At 43.9% G+C, this 22,630-nt stretch overlaps 1 protein-coding gene across 2 annotated transcripts in view; it reads right to left on the reverse strand.

The window, feature by feature from the left end:
* Positions 1–5,737: 5,737 nt before the first annotated feature.
* Positions 5,738–22,630, reverse strand: part of Lcmt1 (leucine carboxyl methyltransferase 1) — a 54,001-nt gene continuing 37,108 nt past the window's right edge. Inside the window, exons 7-11 of one of the 2 annotated variants that reach the window (XM_052199745.1) lie at positions 17,960–18,080; positions 14,497–14,598; positions 13,376–13,467; positions 7,936–8,033; positions 5,738–5,957 (exon numbers count right to left, since the gene is read on the reverse strand). In XM_052199745.1, the coding sequence (XP_052055705.1) occupies positions 5,935–5,957; positions 7,936–8,033; positions 13,376–13,467; positions 14,497–14,598; positions 17,960–18,080 (436 nt within the window). In that variant the 3' untranslated portion in view covers positions 5,738–5,934. The remainder of the gene's footprint in view (positions 5,958–7,935; positions 8,034–13,375; positions 13,468–14,496; positions 14,599–17,959; positions 18,081–22,630) is intronic. The other variant, XM_052199753.1, reaches the window with a different exon arrangement.

Consider the following 22,630-nt stretch of genomic DNA (forward strand, 5'->3'; position numbering starts at 1 on the left):
CTCCGTGAGATCCAACTGTGAGGCATTTTCTCAATTAGTGATGGTGGGGGGAGGGCCCCTTGTGGGTGGTACCATCTCTGGGCTGGTATTCTTGGGTTCTATAAGAGAGCAGGCTGAGCAAGCCAGTAAGAAACATCTCTCCATGGCCTCTGCATCAGCTCCTGCTTCCTGACCTGCTTGAGTTCCAGTCCTGACTTCCTTTAGTGATGAACTGCAAGGTGGAAGTGTAAGCTGAAAAAACCCTTTCCTCCCCAACTTGCTTCTTGGTCCTGATGTTTGTGCAGGAATAGAAACCCTGACTAAGACAGCAACCGAGAACAGCCATCACCAATAGGTATGGAGAGAGTGGACAATTTGTCTTGTTCCTGATTTTAGTGGAAATTCTTTAAGTTTTCGTCCATTTAGAATGATTTGGCCGAGGGCTTGCTCTGAATTGCTTCTATCATTTGTGCTATGTCCCTTGTATTTATAGTCTTTCCAGGACTTTTTACCATGAAGCTCTGCTGGATTTTGTCAAAGGCCTTTTATGTATCTAATGAAACAAACATGTGGTTTTTGTCTTTCAGTATCTTTATATGATGAATTACATTTTTTATTTACACATGTTGAACCATCTTGGCATCTCTAAGATGAAGCCTATTCAGTCATGGTGAATGATCTTTTTGATGTGTTCTTGAATTTAGTTTATAAGTATTTTATTGAGAATTTTTGGCATCTACGTTCATAAGGAAAATTGATCTGTAATTATTTATCTTGAGTCTTTATGTGGTTTAGACATCAAAATAACTCTTTGGCCTTATACAAAGAATTAGGCCATGTTCAGTTTGATTCTATTTTGTGGAATAATTTGAGGCGCATTGGCATAAACTTTCCTTTGAATGTCTGGCACAATTCTGTGCTAAAACCATCTGGTCCTGGGATTTTTGTGGTTGGGAATACTTTTAATTGCTGCTTCTATTTCAATGGGGGGTAACAAGTCTAACTTGCTTATTTGATCTTCTTTTAACGTTGGTAGGTGGGATATATCAAGATAATTATCCATTTCCTTTAGATTTTCCAATTTGGTGGAATATACATTTTTAAAGTATGTCTTTATAATTCTCCAGATTTCCTCGGTGTCTGTTGTTATGGTGCCCCTTTCATCTCTAATTTAGTTAACTTGGATATTTCCTCTTCTTTTTTTAGTTAATTTGACTACAAGTTTGGCTTTCTTATTTTTCTCAAAGAACCAATTTTGTTTCATTGATTCTTTGTGTTTGTTTGTATTTTTATTGCTTTTAGCCCTTAGTTTGATAATTTTCACTTACTCTTTTGTTTTAGAGCTTTCATACATGCCATTAAGTTGCTAACATGAGATCTCTTTCATTATTTTACATAGGCATTTAGTGCTATGAACTTGTCTCTTAGAATCAACTTCATTGTGTCCCATAGGTTTGGGTATGTTGTGTTTCATTATCATTCCATTCTAAAAAGTTTTTAGTTGCTTTCTTAATGACTGTCTTGGTCCATTTTTCCTTCAATAGAGAGTTGTTCAGTTTCCATGAGTTTGTAGGCTTTCTGTTGTTTCTGCTGTTATTAATATCCATCTTTAATCAATGAAGGTCAAATAGGATATAAGATGTTATTTCAGTTTTCTTGTATTTGTTGAGACTTGTTTTATGTCCACATATGTGTTCAATTTTGGAGAAAGTTCTATGAGCTACTGAGAAAGTATATTCTTTTGTCTCAGTGAAATATTCTAAAAATATCTCTTAGATCCATTTGGTTTATGATGTCAGTTAGCTCCAGCATTTCTCTGATTAGTTTTTGTCTGGACAACCTGTATATTGGTGAGAGTTGGATATCACTGTGTGATGTTCAATATGTGATTTTAGCTGTGGTAGTGTTTATGACTTTGAGTGTCCTAGTACGAACACATATGCATAGATCTTTAGACTTGCCCTTTTGGTGGATTCTTCCTTTAATGAGTATGTAGTGCCCTTCCCTATCTCTTCTGATTAATTTTGGTTTGAAGTCTATTTTGTCAGGTATATAAAATGGCGACACTGGCTTGTTGGGGGGGGCGGGGTCATTTGCTTGGGATATTATTTTTCCATTCTTTTGCCCTAAGGTGATACTATCCTTGATGTTATGCTGATATCTATCCTTGGATGCCTAGAAGGATGGATCTTGTTTTTTTAATCAAGTCTGCTTGACTATATCTTTTTATTGGGGAAATTGAGATTATTGCTGCTGTTGAGAATTATCAATGAGCAGTATTTGTTGATCCCCATTGCTCTGGTGTGCCTTTTGATATATATAAAATTTTCTCTGCCTAAGGTATCCATTTCCTTTATTTTGTCTTCAATGTCTGAGAGTCTCTTCCACATCTTGTATTCTATTGGTTAGGCTTGCCTGAAAGGTTCCTGGTGAGCTCCAAAGTTTTTCATTTTCAGATTTCCCTCAATTTGGGCCTTATTATTGAGTCAATTTCCACTTCCATGCCTTGAACAGGTTTTTGTTTGTTTGTTTGTTTTTTGTTTTTACTTCATTCCACTGTTTGATATTTTCACAGAGTTCATTAATGGATTTATTCATATCCTCTTTAAAGTCCCTGAGCACATTCATAAAAGGTATTTTGAAGTCCTTGTCTTGTGCATTAGCTATAGTGCCATTTTTCTGGGACTACTGTAGTAGGGTTGCTGGGCTCTAGTGGAGACATATTGTACTGGCTGTTACTGTGTTTTTGCACTGGTGTCTAGTCATTTGGTTTTGGGATGATTGTAGTTCTAGGTACTGCTAACTTATCTTGAGTTTGTTGGGTGGGTGCTCCATTCTTTGTTGCCTGTTGCTTTTTCAGGTTCTTAGGAGAGTGTGATGGCTATGGGTTGCCTAGTAAAAAATTCTTCTGAGATCCCACCAGGAGTGGCATTGGGAGTCCTGGGTAGAATGTCTTACTAGGTACTGGGAGCTGACACTAAGGGATGAGGATGGGTTAGAAGCATCTGAGAGAGTGATAGTGCCTCCCAAGTACTTTTGTTGTCTCTTTATACTCAGCAGAGCCTGGTACCAAATAAGCATTAATGTAAAGCCCAGCCAATCACTTCTCTCCGTGCTGCATGTATCAGTGAGTTTCTTTAGGGTAATAAAATCCCAAACCTATAGCTTAAAGCAACTACTTTAAGCTGGCTCACATTTCTGAGAGTCTACTGGTGGATCTTCTTGTCTGGTTGGCTTGGCTGTTCTTGCCTGGTATGCTTAGACTTCTGTGGTCAGCTGTGGAATTGTTGGGCTAGGATGTAGATAAGGAGGGGCCTCATCTGAAAAAGCAAGGCTATGCCTCGCATGGTCTGTTCTCTGGCAATGAGACAATTCATCATCACACAGTGGTCACCTAGGTCACAAAAACTATGAGAAGGCAAAAACCTGCAAATCATTTTTTCAGTGGTTGCTAGTGTTTCTTCTTATTCCATTGGTTCATATGAATCCCACAGCCCCAGGGACCCCACCTTCTGCAATGAGGTAGAAGCTTCCATTTGGGAGACCTTCCCTATGTCCCTTCTAACACTACTTCTTCACCAGAATGGTTCTGGCGTCTCCTTCCTTGAGTTCCAGTCCTCAAGGACCACTCTCGCTTGCTTGGTGAGTCTCCCATCTTCATGTATCTCACACCTTCCATTTTTCCTATTTCTATCCTCTGAAGCTATGACCTCAGGTTTCAGACCTTCACACCCCAAATTTGTCCATGATTGGGAAACAATTGGTGGCCAAACATAACAGAGCTATACCCCTCCCCCAGATCCCACTGAAGAAGAGAAAATATTGCAGGCAGGGGAAGGTGGCACTGGAGATGGAGGTGGGGCGGTGGCAGTTAGGGTCTTGGGCTTGAAAGGATGGGGAGGAATTGAAGGTTGCACCAAAAGAATAGAAATGCTGGGGGCTTAAGATAAAAAAAGTGGACTGGCCCATCTTACATTTGTGGCAGCTCACTTGGGATGAAGACCCTCATTTTTGATGCTAAGGCCCTCATTTTTCTGTGAGGAACATAAACCTACTTCCTTCTCACTGGGCTGGCTCTGAAAGCATTTGGATCTTGGCCACTCCCACAACCTGGCCTTTGCAATTCCACCAAATACCTCAAATTCATTGCCATGGAATCTCCTATAAAATACTCAAGGTTCAGGGACTACACTTACTCTGCAGCTTTCACTCCTGTACTTTCTAAAAACCCTCCTCTTGATTTGACATGGATCCCCACACTGTAAAAACTGGACTGCTTTGCCCTGAGCTCCCAGAACTGCCTTCATGAATTTCATTTCTACATTAACTCAGTGGTTTGCATAAAGGGCCCTGGGCCAGCAGGGACACCCATAAAATGAGCATGGGTCTCGGACAGTTCCCTACAGTTCTGGCAGGAAGAGACTCTCAAGTTGTGGCTCTCCATGATTTTATGGAAACTGAATCACATCTCAACACTCACTGGGGGGAGTCCAGGGTTGGAGTGTCCTCTCATTCTCCGCCTCTCCCTGAACCCAGGGTTCACTATTTTGGCTGGACTGGCTGGCCAGCAGCAAGCTCTGGGAACCCCTTGTCTCTACTCCCCACCCCCAGAGTACTGGGGTAAACAGATAATGTGCCTCGCTTTTACATGGGTGTTAGGAACCCAACTCAAGGTTTTATGCTTGAGCAGAATGTACATAACCCTCTGAGCCATCTCCCCAGCCCCTAAAGAAACTCAGTTTTAAAAATAAAATTGTTTTGGTTTTGTTGTGCTAGGATGGACTATATTAATCTCATTATTGCTGCTCTGGCTTATCACAACCCAGTGGCTGAAAACAGCACACATTTATCTGCTTGTAGTTCTGGGGGTCAGCAAGAGGAAATCAGTAACTTTAAAGTCAAGTTTTTTTTGGGAGGGGGGCGGGAACCTGTGTGTGTTTGAGGGTAGGGTCTTTCCTGGGACCCCTGGCCTTTTTAAAGATTTAATTTTTATTAGTTTTTGTGACATATATACATTCACATCCATTTGTGGGTGTGTGCATGTGCTGATGCCCACAGAGAACAAGGGCTTGAACTCCCTGGAGTTGGAGTAACAAAGTCAGGAGCCACCCAGTACGGGTTTGGGGAACTGGACTTGGGTCCTCTGTAAGAACAGTAAGTGCTTTTAATCTCTGAGCCGTCTTTCCAGCCCCCTGGCCTTTTTAGCTTCTAGAAGTTGCTTTTATTACGTATTCTATGGACTTCTACATCTTTGAAATCCATCTCTCCACAATCTCTGCTCTGTCACTGCCCCCTTTCTGGCTTCTGTGGACCTTGTGATTACACCAAAGCCCCAGACGATCCCTAACAAATTTGAGACCCTTGACAAAATCTCATTGACAAAATGCCTATTTCCCACAAGTGACATATGTCAGAGTTTCAAGGAGTTAGGGTCCTTTACAGAGTCATTATTCAACCTGCTAAGGCAACTAAAAAAGAGGCAAATAAGCAGGCCAGCCTGGCAAAGGCGGCAGCAACACCACAGGAGCTCCAGCACCTGCAGCAGGTCAAGGGTTAAGGGTCACAGCCCATGAGGCATTGCAATAAAGAGCACAGGGAGGAGTAAATTTCCAAATGGATTCTGACTCACAGGGTAAATCAAGGTCCAAGTGAAGAGTCGGGATCCTGGATTTTAGCTGCCATGGATTTGAACCCTCCCCCCCCCCCCCCCCCCCCCCCGCCCCCAGAGATTAAAGAGTGTCACTGGACAGCAGCAGAGTCTGAGACAAATGGCAAGTGAGATTTATTTAAACAATGATACTGACAGAAACAGGATCTGGTGTGACCACCTTTGTAACCAAGGGTTCCGGATGTGTGACAGGACCAACAATGGCGACGAGGCTCCCCTCCCTCAGGAGGTCAGGCACCCCCTTAGCTAGAGCCTTCCCCATCCACCTCAGCACAGCCTTCAGCAGATCAGTAGGTTATCTCCTTCAAACCTGAGGGAGAAACAGATGCTGTCAGACACTGAGGCGGAGTGAGGGAACCAGGGCGTGCACACTGGCCCTGGGCACCGAATGGACCTCACTCTCTTCCTGGGTGAAACAATATCTCAGAAGGAAGTGAGAGGTCAGGGCAGCTTTTGTTTATGGGTGGTTTAAAACAGATTTAGAAAGCATTTCATAACACTTTATGAGCTCTCTGCAGTAAATGTCCAAAATTTACTAACTGTTGAACTTTGAGCAAACACAAAGAGGGTTCTTCACCTAGTGCTGACACACCAACAACATCTGACCTTAGAATGCTTACTATCCCAACCTGGGTGTGGTGTGAATACCTATAAACCCAGCACTTGGGAAGCTAAAGCACAAGAACCAGTTTGAGGCCAACCTGTGCTTCAGAATGAGACCACCCTGTTCCCAAAGCACACCAAAAACAAACAACAATAAAAAGCAGTTCAATTCACTGTTTGAAAAACAACACTTAACTTAAACTCATGAGAAACCTATCTTTCCAAAAGCTTGTGAAGGTTAAGAACATTCAGACCTAGTCTCATGATAGGATTTAATACACTCATTACAGCTACGTTCACCGAGAAGCTTAGTAGCAAGGGAGAAAAGGCTCGTGTCACATGATTACACTGAAAAAAATAAATGCAGGGGCTCAGCCCAAGGGCAGGGTGGGTCAGGAGTGCCCACCCTCCCAAGGCCCCTCTGCTTCCACATGTGTGTGTGCACGCAGCTCCATCAGGTCAAGCGAGGCACGTGAGGAATGCCAAGTTTAAGGCCAGGTTGCACTTAATGTCTCAAAATAATCAAAGAAACACAGAAATTAATTTTTGTAAATGTAAGTAAGCAGTGTCTAGAGAGCAGGAGAGGCGCGCCACTGGAGGCTGCCTGAGGCCAGACCGCGGGGCCTTCTGCGCTCTTCTGTTCATAAGTCTCCCAAGTTCCAAATACAACTAACTCCCTTTATAATTAGGAGAGGTTCTGATATAAAACACAGCAAGAAAGGGCTTTCCATCCAAACCATATTGGAGGGACTCTGAGGGCTGAAGTGTGGGGGCCCAAGAAGGCTGCACGGCCACTGCCTGCCTGTCAGGTGTCCCTCAGGTCACATCTGTGGGGGCACCAGGGACCTGGAATCTGATGTGGTCTCACTGAACTATTCTGCTCAAGGAAAAAAAAATCATCACTGGGAAGCAAAAACAATAGAGGCAAGAGTCAGCAGAAGCTGGATTGAAACCTGGAGAGCCAGGCGCCAAGGTGCCTGTCTAACCTCATGGTCTTGCCTGCCTCTGTCAGAGAACAACACCTTAACCCTAGACAAGGAGAGAGAAACTGCCCTGAAACTGAGCAGGTCCATTTATCTATCTATCTATCTATCTATCTATCTATCTATCTATCTATCTATCTATTTATTTATTTTCATGTGTGTTGGTGTTTGCTGTATGTGTGTCTATGTGAGGGCAACAGATTCTTTGAAACTGAAGCTACAGACAGTTGTGAGCTGCCATTTGGGGGCTGGGAATTGAACCTGGATCCTCTGGAAGAGCAAGCAGTGCTCTTAACTACTGAGCCATCTCTCCAGCCCCTGAGTGTGTATTTGGGACATCAAATGATCCACATGTTAGTATCTAGTAAACCTGGCTATGAGCTCGTGAAGGGCAAATGCTGGTTATTATATTAAAATTATTTACTTTAACCCCTCAAGGTTTTCAACTTTCCCAAATGCAGAAATCCCATAGCCAGCAGGACAAGGGCTGGCTAGTTATATGGGGACTTGAAGTTTAAAGAATCTACCTCATCTGTGCTATTGAAACCTGGAGAAGGAAACCACGACGTCTCTGGACACACTGTGCACATGCGTAGACGTTTCTCTAGTTCTCTGAACCTGATTGTCCAGGCGTGACTTTCCTTCTTGGAGAAGAAGGCTACCCTGCCTTTAGGCCCAGGTGAGAGGAACGCAATGCCTTACCCAGCTCCTGGCCGCCTCGGGTGGCCCAGCACAGGCAGTAGTGCCGCATGAGCTGCTCCAGGAGCTCCATCTCATCCAGGAACTCGAGGGATTCTATTCTGTGCAGGAATCAAAACAGGAGATGCAAATCACAGAGTTAGAAAGGAAGCTGCTGATCCAGTCATGTGTTCATGACACCACATGGGAAGGAGCTGGATACAAAACAGTGTGCACGCTGTGGTGAGGACGAACGGAGGGGTGACATGACTCGGCAGTTAAGAGCACTGCGGCTCTTCCAGAGGATCCAGGTTCAATTTTCAGCAGCTACCCAATGGAGACTCACAACTGTCTTTAACTCTAGTTCCAGGAAATCTGGTGCCCTCTTCTGGCCTCCAGGGACAGACACAAGACACACACTGCATGTGTACATACATACAGGCAAAATACTCATACATGTGAAATTAAAATAAATATATTTTCAGAAAGAAGAAAGAGGGCTGGAATTTTAGTGCAGGGAACAGCGCACACTTAGAATGTGCAAGTTCTTCAAGAAAGAAGGAGGAGGGTAAGGAAGATGTGGGGGGAGGGGAACAAGGAAGGGTGAGAAGAGAAAGGAAGAAGAGAAGGGTTATCTCAAAAGTCAAGACAAACAAATCAAAAATATGTTAATGGAAAATGACTAATTTCTTTGCCCTATAAAGAGCCAAAACTTCAGTATAAAAAACTATTACAATAATTTAAAAGATGAAAAAAAAAGATCATTTTGATAGAAAAGAAAACCAAGAGGTTTTCAAATTCATTTATGAGAAAACAAATATAAATAAAGACACAAGAGGGATACACTGCTGTGATGAAACACTATGATCAAAGCAAGGTGAGAAAGAAAAGGTTTATTCAGCTTACACTTCCACGGCACTGCTCATCATCTCGGGAAGTCAGGGCAGGAACTCAAGCAGGGACCTGGAGGCAGCAGCTGGTGCAGAGCAGCAGAGGGGAGGGTGCTGCTAACAAAACTGCTCCTCAAGCCTTGCTCAGCCTGCTTTCTTATCCAGGAACCCACAATGGGCTATGCCCACCCCTCCCCCCACACATCAATCGCTAATTAAGAAATGCTCTACAGCTGCATCTCATGAAGGCACTGTCTCAATTCCCTGCTCTCAGGTGACTTTAGCTCGTGTCTGGTGACATATAACTTGCCAGCATGATAGTTTTCAACTCTCAGACAAAGGTTGAAAGCTGGACAGAGAAGAAAAGGCACTGTGTCAACTGCTAGTGAGATGACAAAACAGGACTGCCTTTCTGGAGGGCACTTTGGCCTCTTTCACATGAAGAACATCTTCTGACCCTGTCACTAACCCTGCCTCTTAAGAATTTACCCTGTGTCACAGATACATGGCCAAGGGCATTTCTACAGCACCACAGCCCCAACCTAGCAACAAGCAAAACCCGAACCACAGAGGACCACCTGAATGAACTAAAACACACACCTCCAGTCTCTAAGCAGGCTTGGAAAGAGCACTGGTCTGCGTGGATTAGCACGGTAGCATGGGATAACTTCCAAGACGAGTCCTGAGCTTTCCAGGCAGGCTGCTAACGTGGAAGGTGTGCTTAGTATGCCACCATTTGGGGGACATAGCACAATCTGGGAAATGCAAACAAAGCTCGAAAAGCAAGTTGTCTCAGGATGTAGGTAGTAAACCAATAGGCAGTGGGTGGCAGGTAGGTTTCCCTTTGGTTTTTACTCTGTAATTCTTGGTTAATTTGGAAATCAGATACACAGCATGACTTTACCAAAAAAGCATTTTAAATATAAATAAATATGCACAGAAACATGTAAAAACAAAATGGCAGTACTTCTTGTACTCTCTCCACAGGAATATCGTCACATTGTGAGGGAAACTGAGGCAAAACCCAAGAGTATCAGAATGACATAAACAGGGTCCACACCCCACTGTGTGCAACAGCCTCTGCTAGGAATCCTCGCAGGCCTTGTGCAGTCTGTGTGTGTACACGCATGTGTCTGTAGCTGTGCGCTCATTCCTATCACGGCCTGTGAGCCTAAAGACCACATCTGGAGGGAAAGTGACTCTCCATTGTGGACTGTGGTTGCTTCCCAACTACTCCTACTCAGCGGCATCTATCTCACATGGTTTAAGTAAGAGTAACCTAAGCGGTTAAGGGATTAGTTCCCAGGGCAGTGCCCTTGTGAAGTGGTGGAGTCTATAAGGGACCTAACAGGAGGAATTTAAGAGACTGGAGGTATGTCCCCAAATAGAACTGTGAAGTTCTAGTCCCTTTTTTGTCCTTCCTTCCCTTTGCTGCAAGGTCAGGAGTCATGTTACTTTTGCTCTAACATGTTCCTACTATCATGTGACTTCACAACAGGTCAAAAGTAATGGTTCCCACCAGTTGCAGACTGGATGCCTCTAAAAGTCTGAGGAAAATATTTTCACTTTACACATTTTCTCAGGTATTTGTTATTAGTAACAGAAAGCTAAGTAGTGTAGAAGATTGGCAAGACATGTAAGTAAGACATGTTATGCTGCTGCCACAGACCTGATTGCTGGATAGCCTTTGAAGATGGTGTGCTGGAAGATGGTGTGTGGGAAGTGTAGAGAGGCAGGCCAGAGCCAGGCTGAGGTGCTGGTAAAAAGCAGACATTACAGCAATGCCAGGGAAGTTTATGGTGGAAAGGAAACTGGCCTGGGAACTGGACATGAGCCTGGCCTTGTCACACTGAGACAAACAAACTGACTGCATCTTGCCCACACCAGAGACTCTGTGTGGGCGGAGATGAGAAGTAACAGCCTAGCCTTTCTGGTGCACATGGCCCATAGCAGCAGGACTGGTCACGGTGAGACCCAACGCCAAAGCCCTGGAGTGGAAAGATTGGAAAGAATGCAGCCCAGCCTGGAAAAAAGACTGCTCTGCAGTTAGGGTGGAGCTACTTCCTGCCCTTCCAGTTGTCAGCACTCACTCCAGAGGACACCAGAATCCCAGCACCCATGCTGGGCAGCTCTTTACAACTGCCTGTAAAAACAGCTCCAGGGGATCTATATACTCATCCGGCCCCACAAATATAGCATACATAACAGACACATACATATAAATAAAAGTTTTTAAATGGTCAAGTTAGTGTTTATTGTCAACTGGACACAACTAAAAGTCGCCTGAGAAGAACAAACCTTTGAGGAATTGCCTAGATCAGATGGTCCTGCAGGCACCCGTCTCTAGGACGCTGACCCCACAGATCACTGAAGTAGGAGGGCCCAACTGCTAGGAGAAGCATCATCCCTAGGCAGGTGGTCCGGGCTATGGGAGAAAGGACGCTGAGCCTGGGCCTGCGACATAGTGAGCCAGTAAGCAACATTCCTCTGGTTTCTGCTTCAGTTTGCATCTTGAGTTCCTGCCTTGACTTCCTTCAAGTATGGATTACAACCTGGAAGTATAAGCCAAACTCTTTTCTCTCCAAGTTGCTTTTGGTTTCAGTATTTAATCACAGGAACAGAAAAGTAACTAACACCAAAACCAAAGCAAAAGACCAGCTAACAAAGATAGAAAAGAGCCAGGATAGCTTGGCCCACAGTAGAGTTACTAGAACCTGATTAAAGAAACAGTGCTGCCCAGGAATCACAGGAAGGACACCTCAAAGAGTATCTTAGTCTACAGGGCCACCCAGGCCCTTCCCAGAAGGCACAGCCTCAAACAATTCAGATGCGGAGGCATCTTCTTTTGGGGACTGACTTTCCAGGTGGCACTGGGTACCCTGCCTGCAGTCGGCTGCCTGTCATCTCCTCTGGTTCCCGGCCATGAGAGGACAGGGTGCTCTGCTACACACATTAACACAGTCAACAAAGTAATGGCTAGCCAGCCATGGGATGAATTTCCACACTGTGAAGCAAAGTACCTCTTTGCTGCGTTGATTTCAGATGTGTCATCATAACGGATGCTGACTAACTAAACATCCAGGGCAAATAGAGTTCCAGAAAAGAATGTGCAGAGCCTAACGGATCTTCCAGAACTGAGCACCTATCACTAAGAGCACACAGCGCAACTGTGAGGCTGTTCACTAGTGTGTGAACGCCCAAGAACTGGAGTGCTCAGGGCCTGTTTTGATCCCATATCTCTTGTGCAGATAAAACCCATGTGACACCCAGAGTCAGGAAACCTGTTCAGGGTAAACAGAGCAAAGCCCAGCTCCTGTCTCTGTTAGGGTTACATGTTGCTATTTGTAAAAAGCCATGGCTGCATGGGACAAAGGCACGCGTGGAAGAAAGTTACCCTCCCTGTGGTTGATGTCCACCACCAATTCCCCGATGGCTGTCTAGAATAAAATTTGCCAAAACAACTGCATTATAAATACCAGACCAGGGATGTCCAAAACATCGCCTTGATGTGCACCCAGGGGAAGCCAGTCTCACAAGAAAGCAGCTTCCAAAAGGATCTAGAAAGCACCAGCCTATAAGACTGCACTCCCAAGGCATTGCTGCCTAGATAAGTGATACTTCGACACAAGAAAAAAAGTGATACTTTTAAAAATGTCAGCAAGATTTAATCAAGAGCAAGGTCAAAGGTTCTTGACTTTATAATAGACCCCAAACTGTAGCTCTAGGTCTCCAAAGGAAAGGGGAAAGGACAGAAAGGAAGCACAGAGGAAGAAACGAACTAAGTAGGCACCAACACAGATGATATTACCTAGCACTGTTAACAGAGACACTAAAACAAAATACAAGACCATACTGAGCATACGGTTCTGGCCATTTTACAATTTCTTTAAAATTACCACAATACCAGTCAGTATTCTGTACATTGATATGCAAGCCTATGTACATGCAAAAAGAATATGAAGACCTCAGTATTTTGATACTAAAATATAAATATGGTCCATTAAGCTTTAAAGGGAGAGTATGACTTCTGTGACCACTGTGTACAGTATGAACTCACTGATTTAGAAGCCAGAAGTCTATGTATCAGAAAATATGTGTAGACGCCATTGGAGAATAGGCCCAACTTGTTAATGAGCACTAACTATATAGTGTGACTGCACAAGACTTCATGCCATTGACATGAAATGGTTTTAGAACAGTGAATATAACTTTCTTTTATAACAGAGGAAGAGTCTGTCTAAAGGTGTCATCTAAATCCATTAAGGGATGGCATTTAAAGATGGTAACATCATCTTCTCTCCAAAACAAGGATTACACAAAGACAGGGATTACATAGTTTCCACAGCAGAGGTGGCTCTGAGAAATTTCAGGGCGTAACTGCTTATTTTAGGTTCGAATCACTTGCTTTGACAAAGGCACTATCTCAGCCAGCGGCTAATGAGTTACTCTTACAAGCTTCTACCAATGATTACCTTATTTCAAAATAAGTCTGGTTACGGTTAGCTTTGTATTCACATTAAAGAGCAGTCAGCCTGATTGGCAATCATCTGAAGCCTGGCCCGGCACTCACATACCTGTTCACCTCTGCCCGAGGCAGCCCACTGTACAGCTCCATCATGTTCACCGCAGACGCTGTCTCCCACCCATTCAACAGCAGTCGTTCCTTCTGGAAGGGGAGAGACACGTGGAGCATTCAAAGCACGGTGTGTAAGCCTGAGGCCCTAGGACACACAGATTTCTCTGAGAATAGTCCTGTTTTTTATCTTTCTTTTCAGGTTTTCATTCTTTGTATGAGCATACAATGTTTTCATAGGGAAACCCACCAGAGTGTAGAGACACACAAGACACGCTCTTCCATTAGCTGTTATTTGTTTGGTTGGCTGAAGGACTAGCTGCTTTCAAGTCTTGCCATGTAGACCAGGCTGGTTTTGGAACTTGCTAGCTCAAGCTTGTCTCAAACATGTGATCTTTCTGCCTCAATCTTCCATGTGGTAGGATTACAGGTGTGAGCTACCACACTCAGCTTAAGTAACATGTCATGTGACAAAGTTTATTTAAATAGTGAAACGTATAGGCAAATGACTTTTTTTTTAAAGGGACTACTATAGATTAATCAGATACAATGCTATGTTAATCATCTATAAAGTGTAGATCATGGATAGATGCCAAATCAAATATACTAACTATAAAACATGCCTTTAAACTCCCAGGGAAAACTAAGGCTGGTCTGAGATCAGGGGTGTGAGGAGCTCTGGTGACTTGTGAGGGGTTAGCGTGGTAATGCGGTCCACGCCGGGAGGCTCTCTGACAAGTATTAAGGGTGAACCCATGCATAGTCCAGTGTATGTCTAAAAATACTCTGACACCACCAATAAATAACAATGTGGGCGAGATCATGAGCTGTTACTGGCAAAATACTGATAATCACTGAAGTGGCTGAAAAGATAGAGGTGTTTACTGTACTGTTCTTTTATGCTTGGGTGAAATTTTTCATAATAGTCAATTGTACAAAAGATCTGCATAATGAAAATAATACACTGTAGGAAATGCTAACGTGTGCTTTCATATCAGGGAGCCAGGCAGGACTTGAGGCTTCCTACATAGGAACCCTCTGTACCCAATCATAGGCACAACAGGGCTTCTCAGGCTGCACTGCACCAGGAGTCCTGCTTGTTGGCTGAGGGAATGCTCTGACCTGTGACTCCAGTGATTTGCAGGTTTCCACTCCTGCCAGGTCACACTGTCGCCTCCGGAGGTTTTCAATCATGATCTGCCCAAACCGGTCGTCCATGTTGACCTGAGAAGGTGAAAAGCTCGTTAGCCTCAACCTTAAAGATCTGTCCTAAATAAGCAGAGCACAATATCCAGTCAAGGCTGACATTTGGTAATGCACACAGGAGCAGCTCAGGAGGGTTGTGGGACGCATGACACAAAACTGAGCTGGTATACCCTACAAAAGGCAGCACACACCCACTCATTTGCCCACCTAGTACAACAATCCCTTTGCTGGCAGAGAGGCTCACATATATGTGCAAAGATGCACTATTACATGTAACTGGAAGATTATGGAACGAAAATACCTATTAAGTCCCATCAATTCTATTACCTTCATAAAATGACATACTATACAGCTGAGAAAGAAGACAGACTGACAGACAGACAGAGAGATGAAGGTGGGGGGGAGAATGAGACTGGCACAGAATGACTTTAAGATATTCTCTTAAGAAGCAGAGTATAGGACTGAGGAGAGTTCAGCAGGTAAAGTCACTTGTTGCCAAGCCTGACTGCCTGAGTTCAATTCCCAGGACCCACATTAGGTAGAAGAGGATAACTCCCCAGGCTGTCCCCTCTCCCCTCTCTCCTCCCTTCCCTTCTCCCCCATCTCCCTCTCCCTCTCCCTCTGCCTCTCCCTCTCTCTCTCTCTCTCTCTCTCTCTCTCTCACACACACACACACACACACACACACACATTCAAAATAGTATATGTGTCCCCACATACATGTACAAACATATACAATAAATAAATATAAAGAAGAATTTTTTTTTAAGAAGAAGCAAGGCTTAGAGAAATGTGAACAGAATGTTCCCACCTATCTCTTCTGCACTTACAAACATAAAACACAGCAGGCAGTACTGTGTCCCCGACAGAAGACTAAGATCTAGGGTCAGAGGGAAATTTGCTTGTCTTGTTATAACCAGTCTTATATTCCTGAGACTGTCTCTTGCCTAAATGGGCCTTACACTGGTGTTTTTTCTGCCTCCAGCGAGCCAGATAAAACGGTCTTAGTGTGGACAGCCATAGCATAAACACCAGTCCTTTGTCAGATACAACTAACTTATGTACATGCACAAATGTTGGAAGAAAGATGTCACTGTGCGCTGTATAGTACGCACACCTTGTTTACACTCGAGGGAACAAAAAGGAATCACTTTACCAATAAGACCCACCCCTGGGCCAGACTGGCAGCAATGCATCAGCATGTGCGTCAGGACAGGTGTCTGAGAGCAGATTCTTCATTTTATGAATGATGGCTTGAATCCTGCCTTGACAATAGCTGTGACCCTGAGAAGACTGGATGGCTAAACTCTGTCAGGAGAGTCCTAACATCAACCTTATGGACTTCTATGATAACGAAATAAGCAAATACATGGAAGTCTTACACAGTAGTGTCTAGCACAGAGTATGTGGAAAGCCCAGTGTGCACTGTCATCACGTGATTACCAGCATGGCTTTGTCACTGTAAACAATTAACTAGGAAAAACACACAGGCAACTAATCTACACTGTTGATTCAAGTTAAATTTCTACTGAAAAAGTGAGAATGGTGGGAGCTGAACCAGGTGACGGACAGCTGGGGCAGTGCTCTAGAATCTGGCCCAGTCCCAGGCGTGCTCCTGAGTGAAAAGCCTTGAGTCTGAATCAACCTGGCATCTCCCAGGGTTTGCTAGATAAATGTTCTGGGCAGAGTAGAGGCAAGGCCAATGAACAAGAGCACGCACTGGACATGTGCAGCCATTCTCCATGGGTGTACACCATAAAAGCAGACCGCCCAGGATGCAGTCACACTAAGAGAGAAGCTGAGGGGCTGGCTTCCATGGCCAATGCTCCTGGATAGATGTTTGCAGTTGTAGATGGGAAGAAAGAAAGTCAGCCAACCAAGAACCAACAACTCTAGAACCTGAACCCAGACTGGAGGGGGAGAGGAGGGAGCGAACCCTAGTCTAGCCTAGACCTGTCCATACTTATACTATATGGCCAAGATGGCCAAGTCTCCTCGTGGTGCTCTTACATACAATGAAATAAAAAGGAAATAATGAAGTGGATGAGGTAGGGCTACATAGTGAGATTCCATTAAAAGGAGAGATTTTTTTTTAAGCTAGTTATTGTGGTACACATCTGGTATCCCAATACTTGGAAGCATAATGATTACCCAGGTATGAGTCTAGCCTAGTCTACACAGCAAGCTCCCAGCTAGCCAGGGTGCACAGTGAGACTCTGTCTCAAATAAGCTAAGGAAATAATGACAACAGCTAGCACGTGTTCTGTGTAGCATCTCACGGGTTTCTACAAGGTAAGCATGCAACAGCAAAAGCCTGTGGCTAGAGAGGCAGCTCCGTGGGGAATCTGCTACACAAGCACAGGCATCTGAGTTTGGTGCTCGCTACCCATATCAAAAGCCACTGGCCACACGAGACTATAATCCAGTCCTTGGGGGCTAAAGACAGGAGGATCACAGGGCCTATGCTGGCCATTCAGCCCAGCCAAAGAGCTGCAGGCTGCAGGTTCCGTGAGAGAACCACCCAAAGGAAGGAGGCAGAAAGCAACAGAGGCCGCCACATGTTGGATATGGGTGTATAACCTCACCGGTATCCCCATCAGTAAACTACTAGAGCTCAGAAGAATGTGGACAACACACACTTACTAAACGAGGGCCAGTGGCCCAGGTGTAAACACACACTGTGTACCTCACACTATTTTCAAGCAAGGAAACAGAGGCACTTATCCTCATCACATAAGACTAAGACTTAAGCTGGATCCTTTCAAAGCTCCAAAGGGGCCTTCTGTAGCCACTGTGCCAACATCAGCAACTAGGGACTGTAGGAATAGAGCATTTTATTCTTATAGTCCTGTATATCAGACTTCTCTTACAACTCTAAGTCAAATGCCCACATGAAACTCCTTGCTAGGCATAAGGAGTGGCCACTCTAGGCCCCTAAGTTCCCAACCTCTGCATCCTTCACAAGTAGACTCTCCAGCCCCCTCAGGTCATTCCCTCTAAACCACCTGGCAGCCCCAGGTCCCCATCCTCCTCCACACCATCACACAGTCAATGTCTTCTGTTCACATCCCTGCCTATCTGTAAGGGCCTTTGAGCTTGCTCTTCCTTCTAATATGGCCAAAATTATTTCAATCCATGTTCTACAAGTCTACTGATAATATATGATAAAATAAAAATTTGAAAACTTTACTGAAGAATCAAGGTCCAAAATCTCTGCTAATAGCTGGGGGTGAGTCAAGAAAGCAGGAGCGCAGGGGTTGCTGGAACAGACCGATGAAGCAGACACATGCGCCTAGACACAGAAGGAACTGAACAAGGAAGGACAGAGGCCAAGCTCTCTGGAAGCCCCTGTAGAATCCACCACCCAGCAAACTCTTACCTGCTCGTAGTTTATGAACATGGCTGTCTCAAATCTGCTGGCTGCCCACTTTAGGAGGTTGGCTGACTGTTCTGGAGTCATGTAAACCAGCACACATTCAGTTATCAGGAGTGTTGGCAATCTTAAGAAAAAACAAAGGCGGTAAATGTGTTTTCATCAAGTCGACACATCAACTTAGGCAAACATCACAGAGCTGGTGTTTCATAGCCAAGAAATCCAGAATCTGCATGCATGTGGCTTGATGGATGTCTAGTTCAAGTGTCAAGAGACATAACTACAGAAAGGAGAGCCAGGAGCTAAGGTCTGTCTATTTTAGGAAAGTGAGTTCAGTACATGGGGCAAACTGCAGAAAGGGAGACAGGTCTGCTGCTGCCCTGGGCCTACTGTTCAGGGGCAACAGAACCCTGTAGTCTCTCCCATCACAGGAAATTATTCTCCTAATCTAGAACTAGGGCTGTGTAGACCCTTGTTCTTGTCAAAGGGCAGCAGAAAACAGACAGTGTGGAGATCACACACACTGAGAGTGACATGTTCCTACAATGGAATCCTCACAGAAAATGAATGAACTCTAGATAGCCAGGTGATGGGAAGAAAATAAAGTGTCTTTGCTGATAGCTGTCAGCTGGCCTGTCTGCTGGTCACTCAAGTGGCCACTACAGCTATCAGCATACTTGGCCTCAAGAAAGACCCCCCCCCAATCAAGCCCAGCCCCTACTGCAAATCACAGAATCCTTAGCAACATGTGAACTGTTTCAAACCTCTGAGCTGAAATATGGAGAAATTACAAATATTCACTTTAACAGAATCTAATCCTTATTAAGTGAAGGTTTGCTATAAAGAGCTGAAAAGCAAAGACTGACGTCAGAGTACAATTTAGTGGTTTAGAGCTTGCCCAGCATGCATGAGGCCCTAGGGTCTAACCCAGAACCAAATACAAAATAATTAATTTAAAAAGCTGAAGACAGTGCCATTTCAAATGGTTATATTCTTTGAGAATATAATAATATATGATGTATAAGAATATAATAATTTAAGAATAACATAAGAATATAAGAATAATTATATTATTAGTATACACTGATCTACCAGACACAAGGTAACAATACATACTGAAACAGGAAAAATAATACATTCCTATACAGTTATCCAGAAAGTATAATTCTTTTTAAAATATATTTGTACAATTCCACATATGTATGCCTTGCATACTGGGCATCCTCACCCCACTCTGTTACCCTTCTGCTTCCCCACTTCCAACAAATCTCTCTCACATTCATATCTATTCATTTTGTTTTATGTCCACCAAGATTCAGTAAGGCCACCTGTGTGAGCATGGGTTTAGAGCTATCTGTTGGAACCTGACGTGTTCAGCAGCAGGGCTTCAACTATAAACAATGATCACCCCTTTTCTAAAATCTATCAATAGCGGGTAGTTGGGGTAAAGGGGAGGGCTCTGTGAGCCCCTCCTCCTTCCTTGACTGGTTGTTGATAGAGGTAGTCCAGTGTGGACCAGCACAAGGAACCAGCTGAAGTGAATTAATGACTGCAATGGTGTGTCAGGTCTGGCGGGGCAGCACTCCCAGCCCTTTCCTATCACTGGCTCTTCCACTCTTGCAGCCCCTCTTCTACAGCTTCATCCTGAGCCTCAGCAGGGTGGGCCGAGCGGCTGGTTTAGGGCAAGCCCACAGGGCACACTGGCAAACACTCCCTGTGTCCCTAGAACATCTCCACTTGTCTTTTCTAGGCTTATTTACATTCCTTCTCAGACTCTGCTAGATCCTCATTTCCTCCCTTCTCCCTAAATAACAAGATTCTCATCACTGGCTATTTCTCTCAAATCAGGTGGCTTTCTTTTGTCTTTAATTTCAGGTTACAGAATAAATAAACTACATGAAATCAGATGGTAAAAAAAAAAAAAGAAACTGATAAAAAAAATAGTGCATCTTTTAAATGTATTATTACAAAAAGTGTAATAATTTCTTTTTCTTTTTTTCTTTTTTGTTTTTTGAGACAGGGTTTCTCTGTGTAGCTGTGGCTGTCCTGGAACTCACTCTGTAGACCAGGCTGGCCTCAAATTCAGAAATCCGAGTGCCTCTGCCTCCCAGAGTGCTGGGATTACAGGCGTGCGCCACCACTGCTCAGCTAATAATTTCTATACACCAAAATTAGAAGTTATTTGTAGCTTCTCCTCTAAGAACCATAAGCAACAACTAAAATTATAGAAATGTAATAGCGGCTCAGAGTCTTCTGTTTGTCTTTTGAGAAAGCCTCACTTTGAAGACCAGGCTGGCCCTGCAGCACACACCACCACACCTGACCATTTCTCACACTTTTGTTTTCAGTACTGAGAATTAAAACTAGGGCCCTGCATACACTAGGCAAGTACTCTATCTCTGGGCTATATCTCCAGTCTTATTTTTCAGATTTTAAAAAGTCTGTTAAAATCGACATAAATTGTAACATGGCTTGTTGGGTTCTGATATTATTCCAGTACTCAAAAGAGAAACTGCAGAAATACAGACATGAAGTAAGCTGCTCACAATCACATCCTAGTATAGAAACACTTCTACCAGAACCCCCATCTGTACACTGCACATGGCACCGATGCGCATAACTGCCATCAGTGAGAAAAATGGTGTCCAAAACAGCCTAGCACTGACCTGGTAGCACCAACCAGCCACTGTGTTCAGCTGGATTCCATTTTGGCTTTTAAAGAGTGAAATGATCTATAGCCAAGACTCAACACCCATTGCTCATTAGAAGACTGGCCAGCCACCAGACATGTGCAGGGTGTGTACATGTGTATGTGTGCGCGTGCATGCATGCATCAAATGTCTTCCTCTCCCACTCTGACCTTATTGCTCCTCACAGAAGCAGAAGCTCATCATTTTGGCTGGGTAGCCAGTGGGTAACCAGGATCTACCTGTTTCCTCCCCAGCACACTGGCCCATCCACATATGTACGCTGAAAGAGCTCAGACCATTGAGCCATGTCCCCAGCTCCACCAGACATCTTAAAACTCAGTGCAGGGTTACCTCACTTAGTATGATGTTCTCCAGCTACATCCATTTGTCTAAGAATTTCATGAATTCATTGTTTCTAATGGCTAAGTGAGGTAACCCAGTCTCAAAAGATCAATCATGGCATGCACTCATTGATAAGTGGTTATTAACCTAGAAACTTGGGACTACCCAAGACATAATCCACACATTAAATAAGGTCCAAAAAGAACGGAGGAGTGTCCCCTGGTTCTGGAAAGACTCAGTGCAACAGTATAGGGGAATACAGAGAAGTGGGAAGGAGTAGATAGAGGAACGGGGGGAGGGAAGAGGGCTTATGGGACTTGCGGGGACTGGGGACCCAGAAAAGGGGAAATCATTTGAAATGTAAATAAAGAATACATCGAATAAAAAAAAAAAAAGGTGCTTGCTGTGCAAGAAAAAGGAAAAAAAAAAAAAAAACTCAGTGCAGCTAAATCACAGTAGAGAAGGGAAAACACTGAATCCAGGAGACAGAAGTAAGCCTGTACTGCAAACATGGTGAATATCAGAAAGCAAAACCACTTTTTTCCAATTTGACAATATAATCTAAGTCTAAAGCCTTCAGCTATACAGATAGGGGATAAAACTCAGGCTAGGCTGGTATCCATGGAGTGCTGCTAATACTCCAGCAGTGCACACACTGGACACGGTAGTGCATGGCTACAATCTCAGCACTGGGGAGGTGGAGAAAGGAAAATCAAAAGTTCATAGACACCCTTGGCTGCATAGTAAGTTCAAGGTTAGCCTGGAATACATAAGACCATGTCACAAAACAAAATAAGACAGATAAACAAACAAAAACAAAACCACAAACTAGAAAGATTACAAAAAGAGAGAAAAAGTGATATTACTATATCTCATCTAATAAGTTAATGACCAAAGAAGAACAGCCCCAAGCTTTACAAAAATCCAATTATACTTATTTACATGTATGTGTGAAGAGGTCAGAGGACAAGGTGTGGGAGTCAGCTCTCCTCGCCCACCATACAGGGGTCCTAAGGATCAGACTATAGGCTTGGTGGTGAAGGCATTTAAACTGTGTCAGAAGGGAAGCCTCAGGAAAGGCTTCACAGGAAAGTTCTGTAGGATTAAGTAGTGCAGTTGGTGTTGTCAGCTTGATAGAATCTAGACTCGCCATGGAGACAGGCATCTGATAACGCCTGTGGGGAGTTACCTTGACTGAGCTAAGGTGGAAGAGCTCTCTGGCTTGGGTTCAGGGCTGCACAAGCAGAGACAGAGTGAGAGCAACATGCAACCACTGCTCTGCTTCCAGCTGCGATGTGACGCAAGCAGCTGTTCCCAGCTCCTGCTGTCCTGACTTCCTGCTGTAATGAACTACACCTTGAGCTGTGAGATGAAACACTTTCTTCCTTGAGTTGCTTTATTTGTGTTGTAGCATTTAATCACAGAGTAAGGAAAAGAAACTAAAAAATACATTTGAGTTATTTGAAATTTAAGTTAAAAATGGTTAGAGCCAAATACAGTGGCATACCAGAGAGTCCGGGATTATATGGGGAAGCCTTGTATCATGAAACAAAAACAAAAATGAAATATAAAATAAAGACCACGTAAAACTTAATGGTGGTGGTAGTGGGAGTTCTAGACAGAGTCTCTTTACGCCCTTGGCTGC

The sequence above is a fragment of the Apodemus sylvaticus genome, chromosome 1, assembly GCF_947179515.1.
Source record: "Apodemus sylvaticus chromosome 1, mApoSyl1.1, whole genome shotgun sequence".
In the NCBI taxonomy this organism is placed as follows: Eukaryota; Metazoa; Chordata; class Mammalia; order Rodentia; family Muridae; genus Apodemus; species Apodemus sylvaticus.